Source organism: Ruditapes philippinarum, unplaced genomic scaffold (assembly GCF_026571515.1).
Source record: "Ruditapes philippinarum isolate M1 unplaced genomic scaffold, ASM2657151v2 ctg4755_1_1_1_1, whole genome shotgun sequence".
In the NCBI taxonomy this organism is placed as follows: Eukaryota; Metazoa; Mollusca; class Bivalvia; order Venerida; family Veneridae; genus Ruditapes; species Ruditapes philippinarum.
Genome location: NW_026860419.1, coordinates 111,456 through 120,205, shown reverse-complemented (window position 1 = coordinate 120,205; position 8,750 = coordinate 111,456). Strand labels below are relative to the sequence as shown.

The window sequence follows — 8,750 nt, the reverse complement described above, 5'->3', positions numbered from 1 at the left end:
TTTCCATCTGCTTGTTTAGGGTTTTTGTGTGTAAAACGACATCTACAGCTTTGAAAAATACTAAATGAATAATTTTAATATGGTCATGTATTAAAATAGTTATTGTATGAAGATGTCAGTAAATATCAAAGCCATTGACCTTTATTAATGTGACATTCACCTCATCATCATACAATAATTCAATACTGCAGTGTAGAATGTGGTACGGTTTAAGGAACGGAAACATAAAAAACCTTATAAAAATATAAATAATGACAATTGGTTTAGTATAAAAGTGATATATGTAAACTATCAATTGCTAGTAAGTAATAATAGTAATAATGCAGGTAAGATTTCATCAATTTATCATTATTGCAAATGGAAGGAAACGAAATCATAATGTTTGTTTCTTGATAAATACCAATTCTTTAATTTCTACGTAAATATCTGTATTCAATATGTCGTGATATATATGAGGGCTTTTTCGTAAATTTGGTAATTTTTGATATGAAATACATGTATATCAATATTCATGCTAATGTAAGATTAACAATTACTATATTTTGTTAAAGATTAGTTTGTTAAGTTAATAATGATTAGTTCATTATGATAAACTGTTCAATCACATAAAATAGATTATTTTACAACTCTAAGATAAAGAATAATCGATCGACACTCACTTCAAAAGTAGCAAATATTTTATGTATTTTATATTACCTATAGACACAAAGAATCAGCAGTGGAGAACTAGAAAAGAAGGGAATCAGACAACACAACCCACCCTATCGACATTAAATGAAGCGTTAGCACAATTTGTCTTAATTAAAACTACATTTACCTGTTTCAAACCATTTCAAAAGTTCCATTATTCTTATCTTAAAAAAACATTACGCTACACATTCCGAGAAGGCCTATTATCATAGATAATCTAACATTTATCTTAACTTGGAGCAAGCAGATATATAATTGAATTAACATGTTTACTGTAATATGATATATTCTATAACTTAACTTGAACGTAAAAAAGTCAGATAAAACTGTTCACAGATTCTGGGGATTTTAGTAATATTCTGAAAAAAAAAGGATTTTTCTGGTGAAAAAAAAAATGGCTGAACAAATAATATTTATACTGTTACTTATTGGATATTTGCATTTTTCCATGTGTTTATCTAATGATGAGCCACATGCATGTTATAATAAATTTGAATACCGAATATAACGTTTTGCAGAAACTTATCGTGCTAGAAGAGAAGACGAAACAACAAGAGGAGACAAACAATGCTTTAAGAAATGAATTAAGCGGTAATTAGTATCCGTTTTTGTATCTTTTTAAAGTTTATTAATATTTTCATGAATTCATGGAATGCTTTCATATCATCTTCAGATTCTAAGAAAACAAACAATGATTTACATTTTTCATATATTCTTTAATACGAGGGAGTACTTTTCGATGCCTCGATTACATAAAAACCTGAGGTCAGTTTAACTACTGAGAAACAGATACACATGTACGTTCAAAGCATTTTCCGGTAGTTAGCCGGCTTACCTGGATAATGAACCGGTAATTTACCAGTATCTCCACATGTGACTGACTATCAGTCACATATAATGTCTGAACCAGAGTTCAGAGACTTATGACCATAAGGTTCAAGTCCAAGATCAATTGTCATGAAGTCCAAGATCATTTGTAACCGAAATTTTGGGTTCGCCCGAAGTTCGAACCTGCAACCAAAGAATTATAAGGCAATTCCCTCCCTACAGACGCTAAGCGAACAATTTCTGTTTGTTTTATATTGAATATGTCTTTCTTATTATTTACTATAGATGCAAGAGAAGTGATAACTGGAATGAAGAAAAAATTTATCAGAGCCGAAAGATCATTTGACGGGTCAACATATACCCGTTGGGGTAGGACCATTTGTCCTAAAGAAGCCTTTCTCGTTTATGAAGGGTTATGCCGCTGGTGGTCACTACACTCACAAGGGTTCGGGATCAAATTATTTGTGCTTGCCTAGAGATCCTACATGGGGTCAAAACATAAATGGTTTCCAATCAGCCGACAGAATATACGGAGCTGAATACCACACCGGCGATTACCCATACTACTTGGAAACATTTACATTACCAAGACGTGCCTTGTGCAGTATGCAGAATCCCTCGGAATAATGTCCTTATGATTCCTGGAAGAAACATCTGTTACAAGGATTATGTTTTAGAGTACAGTGGTTATCTTATGGCTGGTCACTTCTCACACGCTGGATCATCGGAATATGTTTGTGTTGATGATAAACCAGAAGCATTGGAAGCCGGAAATGGAGCCAAAGATGAAACATTTTTCTTTTTCGTCCAGGCTGCATGCGGGGTACTGAAGTGTCCTCCATATTAAAACACTAGAGAACTCACGTGTGCTGTATGTTCTTTTTTCCCGGCTGATAAGAATAAAACAGTTGCCTGAGTTATATAAAGATTGATGTTTGGGGTAATCATTGCATGAATATATTATAAACCATTTCAAAGTTTCTTTTTCTTATATTAAAGATAGAATTGGGTTCCATGTCAAAAATGAACCTCTATATCTGCTCAAATTATAATTCCGTTAAATATTTATCACAATGCCACTTGCAATTTTTACCATTTAATTGAATTTATTCATGTTGAAAAACTGCTTAACTTATAAATTTAGCTTTATCAGAAAACCAAATGTTTTCAGGAACCTTATCAATACCAATTGAAATAAATGAAAAGGACGGAACATATGTACCTCCTAGAGTCGAACAGAATCTTTATTATTAAAGTATCTCCTACAGATTCACATTGAGAACTATTTTCATCTATTATGTTATTATTCTACCCATGGCTGTAAATTCGCATCTCTGGTCAGATGTTAGTTTTATTTTAAATGAACAAATAGAAAAGCAAATTAAGATACAAAGCATGATAAACAGCGTAAATTTTATAATATATTTGCCTTTACCACTGTCGTCTATGAAACATGTATTTTTTATATTCGTTCTTTATAGATATAGATTATTGTTTTGGATGACACAAACTGGTACACAAATTCTCGTAACAATAATAGTTACTTATATATGATAGTATGTTTTAACTGTATTTTAAATTATTAAACGTTTATATACAATTACAAATTGCATAGCATTTGTAAATTCCACACTCTAATTGCAGTCCATGTAAAAATACGAGGAATATACAGTGATACTCCATTCTGCGATGTTCTGACATGATATGCTTAAATCGTTTTTGTAAACAAAATAGTATATGACCCACAATCTAATATAAAATATAAGGTGTTTATTAAACAATATTATTGATACGATTGTAAGACAATATCTTAGTAAAGGTACATGTTAGTCAGTTTTTGTTGTAAAAGCACATTATGTCACAGTTAAGATTAATTTGATCTTCTTAGAAACAATAAAACAAACATGTGTTTTATAACATTTATTATACCGTATCAGTGAATATTTTCACGTCATAAAATGTATTCGAATGTTAAAAATATTTGCAAAAGTACGATTTCCGGAACTCCCGTTATATTAACACGCTTATGATAACCATTAAACAAATGAACGATTTAACAGATGCACATATATTCAAAGAAATATTATGAAACTGTTCAGTTCGACAATTCATTTATTATGAACAGTTATTATTTCATAATGTGAAATATTAAATAAACGTTGAATAATGTTATATTTTTGTTTGTATTTGATGAGATGTTATTTTAACGGGATATTTGTAATACATACCGGTGTAATGGCAAAATGTTGAATGACCTTCGAAGACTAAATTTGATTTGTATCATAGTTTGGGGACCTTTGTCAGAGTTAAATCGTATACATTTACATGTACAGTGCGTTAACTGGAGTGCAGGTATCAGTTACTCGCACTCCAGAGCGCATGTCCATTGATTGGCTCATATTTGCTGGGGTTTACGTATTGTGACGGCGGAGAAAGGGAAATCGATAGAAATGTCATAATCAGATGCTCGTTCATTGGTTATTTGTTTCTGGGGTTTCATATTGTGACAACAGGGAACGTGTTTTTATGTTTGACTATGATACAAAAGAGAAAGAACATCAAACCTTTCGGCAATCTGTTTAATACTCGGGGGCTACGCCCCCTCGTACAAATCAGATAGCCTCGTGTTTTCGATGCCCTTTCTATTACTTAACTTTTGCGGGCTCAGTTTTTTTGCGAATGATTTTGATTCTCAAAAATCGCAAATATTTCCATATTTAATAATCTCTATGCAAACATATTATATCATTTGGTTTGCATTGCAATTAAAAAATTTTACACTGCCAAAGACAGAACAAAGACATTCAATTTGCCTAGCGGACAGATAATGGCAAACAAAAGAATGTCCGTTAACGTGCGTGATTTTTCACAGTTTTAAACAGCACTGAATGAGACAATAATCTTTTCACCAATTTTGTTATAATGTTGACTGAGTAATTATGTTTTATTTTCCACGTTTCCATCAGTTAGAATCGTTAATGTTTGCGTTATTTGAATTGCTTTTTAGAAAAACAAAATATAATCTGATCAGATGTCCAGATTTTTTTAAAATAAACCCATGAAAAAATAAGCGTGAAATTAATTTTTAAAAATTAAAACCCAAACATGAAAATTTTTAACTTATACAAGAAATTCCCGTAATTCCTTTATCTTGGTCAAACCCCCAATATAAAAAGCCCCCAAACTTGGGATTTTAAAATATACAGACGTAAATATTAAAAAATTAAAAAATTTTTTTAAAAGAATTTTAAAGGAAAATCACTCTTTGAAAGCGCTAGGGAAATTCCAAAAGTAGGGCACGTGAACACACAAATAACTTTGTTCAAATAGATGCGCAAAAAATTGAAAATTTAAAAAATTTCATTTTTAAAAATTCGCGCGGAACATAATTGCGGTTAAATTTTTAAACGCAAAATCGCAAATTTTTAAAAGCCCCCCAAAAAAATTTTCTACACATACAGTATATCACAGTTAAAATAGTCACGTTCACCCACCGGATAATGTATTCGAAATAGACAAGTTAATATTTTAAGCCAATACTTAACGTCTTTGTAAACCTTAAAAAAGTAAACAACAAAATGGTTTGCGTCAGCGCTTCAGATTATACAGAACACATGGAATGTTATCGTCGTTTTTTTAATATAATATAGCTTGAACCTTGTTCGTAACTGTTATAAAAAATATCATTTATCTACAAAAGAAGTGTGATTTGCATTTGTGCTTTCGACATTTTACTGTATATTATACAAGTTGTCATGCCTTTTCTTTATCAGACATTTCTTGAGATTTGGTTTTCTTTGTTTGGAAAGATTGATGACTTCTCGTAAATACTTTCTTGAAAGATTAATGTATGGATTGCCTGTCCGTATATCTAAGCTCATAATCTGGCAGAAATTAATCATGTATGTGCCGAAATAGCTTTTCCTTTAGTGACTTTCCCGGGTTCCCATAAAAAATATCCCCATGCCCAAACAGCCATAAACATATAAAATTTTTTTCACCCAATTTCTAACCCATTTTCTGTTTTGCATATCATAAGATTTAGTTTTATTTAACTCTTTATCAAAAAAATTTTTATCCCAAAATTAAAGATATATTTTAAAAGCTATTGTGGCACGTTTGATTCGCAGGCTTTTAAACCCTGTTACAGGTTTTTCAAAAATTTGGCCCTTTTAATATAATACATACGTTTTCAAGAAAACGAAAAATTTTTTTACTTCAATTAATTCGCTGTTTAATTTTCAACAAAATTGCCCACATATCCCCCCAAACTAATTTGGGACTTAACCAGTTTTGCGTTCAAGAAAGGTGTCTTTGAGGGGGCCGGCTTTTTTCTTTCAAATGATTCCCGTTTTTAATTTATACAAATTAAAACCCTATTACTACTCCCCGGAAATTTTTGTATTAAATTCTTTTTCCATAAACCCAAACTATCTTTTAAATCTGAGTTTCCTAGGGGTTAACATGTAGTGTTTACAGGAATAATGGGTGTAAATGGTTTAAATTTATTTGTTTCTAAAAAAAAAAATTTTCGGGGTTAAAAAACCCCCTTTATTTGTTAACATTCAATAGGGAAAAAAGGGTTTAACTTATCAAAAAAAAAATTGTTTTTAAATCTGAAAAAATTTAATGACAATTTAAAACTTTTTGGGATAAAACAAAAATTAGATTTCAGAAAAAATTGAAAGTTCCCAAAGATATATAGGGGAAAATTTTGAAGAGTGTTATTCAAAAAAAAATATTTTTTATGAAACAAAAACCAAAAATAAATTCAGTTAAAATTCCACAAAATTTTAAATTAAAATTTATCACAAAAACCAAAAATATAAAGAATAAAAGTGAAAAAGAATCATTTTTGAATGACGCGCCTACAGTGTGACGCTAACATTTAGCGCAAACTGTAACAATAATTAAAATCTCAAAATCAATAAAAATGTAATTTAGACCGCTTGACACATGACTGTGTTCATTTATTTAAACATAGTTTCTATCAAATTGAATGTTTAATTAAGATAAGTTATTGTCAGTGCTAAAATGATACTACATACTAATATGAAGGAATCCTGAAGGTATATTATAGTAAAATATCATGATAGCAGTAGGAACAGATCATGTTGCTTCTATTTCATCGTATAATGGTAATAAATATTTAATGTTTAATTATCGAAAACACACGAAAACTTAAATATACAATACCCATTTATAAATACTTCATAGAGCTCTCATTATTCCAAACCAAGATACAACTCAGTAAGGACATACAAGAACATTATACTATTATCAATTTACTCTTTATGAGCTGTCGGAGAAATTAGGACAACATCAAGGAGGCAAGTTAATTACATGAGTAACCCACTGTGTTGTAATGATTCACTTGACAATATCATTGAGAAAATAAACAATATATCCAGCGTGAATAATTGCCAAATCATAGTCTCACACCGGGGTGGCATACTATCATAATCATTTTGGATCAGCTTAACTGTCATCCTAAACAATTGTATCCAACATATTAAGGATGCAGTCTATAAGCCGCATCACATTGAAAGAAATACATGACATTTAATGGAGGAATAAATGTTTTAAAATTGTAACAAAGGAAAGGTTTGCGAGTAATTGCAAGTTGTTATTACCTTCCAAATGAATATTTTTCAACCGTTTGTCCACAACAAGTACATGTACATGTTAATGCATATCTCTTGCAATAAGTTACAGATTTTCATTGTATATTCTACAATTTGATTGTTATGATAGCAATATCTCAGGCCAAATTAAAAGATATAAATTAAATGTTATTGATTGATGATTTCATATTGGCTTGGTTAATATATCAGTAAAATGAAGCTGTAGACATAATAGCAAAATTAATACTCAATGTAAATTTCATTTATTAATAACCGTTATTACTGAAACACAACATTCAACTATATTTATAACTGACTATTCTGCTATAAAGAAGATTGAAATTACCACTAGAGCCATAAGCAGCCTCACCCAAACCTAGGTTGTAACATATCCAATTTTGCTGTTTTGGGCGTTCTCTAGGTGTCCGTTATTCTCCATTCAATCATATCGATTATTATTTACATTTCATAATTATGAAATAACTCATTTTAGAAACACTTAAATAAACTAATAAAATCTGCTTTACGGTGCATCAAAAATATTATATAAAACGTTTTTAAGATGGTGCTAGGGATGTTCACAGACATTCGCATGCACTGCTGCCGTTCATGAACATGCTGAGTCAACATGAGTCTGCGACAATTGTAATGTTGTTCAAATTTGTTCGGCGACCTTTAACAGTTAAATCACTATTTTGAACGGCGGAACCTGACAGTTCTTTTCTCAGGAATAATTACATCTTATGACCATTCGACCAGGATGTTGTAAATTGTAGCTCTTAAGAAGTAAGTGTAACGTTATGATTTATCTTCAGTCAGATCAATTGAAACGATGAAACATTCTCAGTGAGATATATCGTTTAGCTTGAATGTCATTTATCTATTTCTTAATTAATAATTACTTTATTTATGAGTATTCACAAAAGGCAGAAACAATCTTTGCTTGACGGTCGAGAATGTTTTATGAATGAATTGGATGCTTAATTCATATCTCTAATCCTAAAAACATGTAATATCTTATACACTTTATTATCATGATTTTGATGTTAAAATACATGATTACAATCATATTCGTGAAAACATGTTATTTGTCATACTTTACAAAGAATAATTGTTTGTCGGATATTTCCGCTTAATAAGAAGGAATCATGGGGTTATATTTTTGGTCGACTTTGGCTTCTCTAGAAAGAATAATAATTCATGAGGTTACTTGCAAAGTGCCTGCTAATTTATCATTATGTTCATTGGAACATATTATCAACAATCATATGTTTCTCCTTCGTCTTCATTGTTTCTATTTAGCAATGCCCAATGTGATTTAATAACCTCAGCACGTATGGAAAACTTACGATCCTTTTCCTACGTGCTCTATACAGATACCGGCAAAGAAATTAATCTCCTTATCATATCAATAAGATAATTTAGTAAATCGACATTTTGTACAAAATAGATGATAATCATATTTTTCAAAACAATTTAAAATGAAACGATGATTTTAATTAATTTAGATTTTTTTATACAATGAAGGCGTACAAGTATGTACAGAAGATTATTTTGTCACACGTATATCAATTTCAATGATTCTTTATGCATAAAAGTAGCCTGTTC

At 30.4% G+C, this 8,750-nt stretch overlaps 1 protein-coding gene across 1 annotated transcript; it reads left to right on the top strand.

Annotated features, from left to right (window-relative positions):
* Positions 1-320: 320 nt before the first annotated feature.
* LOC132759981 (uncharacterized) lies at positions 321-2,365 on the top strand. The gene is made up of 4 exons (XM_060751850.1): positions 321-326; positions 1,209-1,281; positions 1,804-1,887; positions 2,196-2,365. Exons 1-4 carry the CDS (start codon positions 321-323, stop codon positions 2,363-2,365), a joined length of 333 nt encoding a protein of 110 aa, XP_060607833.1.
* Positions 2,366-8,750: the final 6,385 nt, after the last annotated feature.

Coding starts and splice junctions, on each gene's coding strand:
- LOC132759981 (XM_060751850.1), top strand. Junction 1,282..1,803: donor TTTAAGAAATGAATTAAGCG/GTAATTAGTATC, acceptor TATTTACTATAG/ATGCAAGAGAAGTGATAACT. Junction 1,888..2,195: donor GTCAACATATACCCGTTGGG/GTAGGACCATTT, acceptor ATTATGTTTTAG/AGTACAGTGGTTATCTTATG.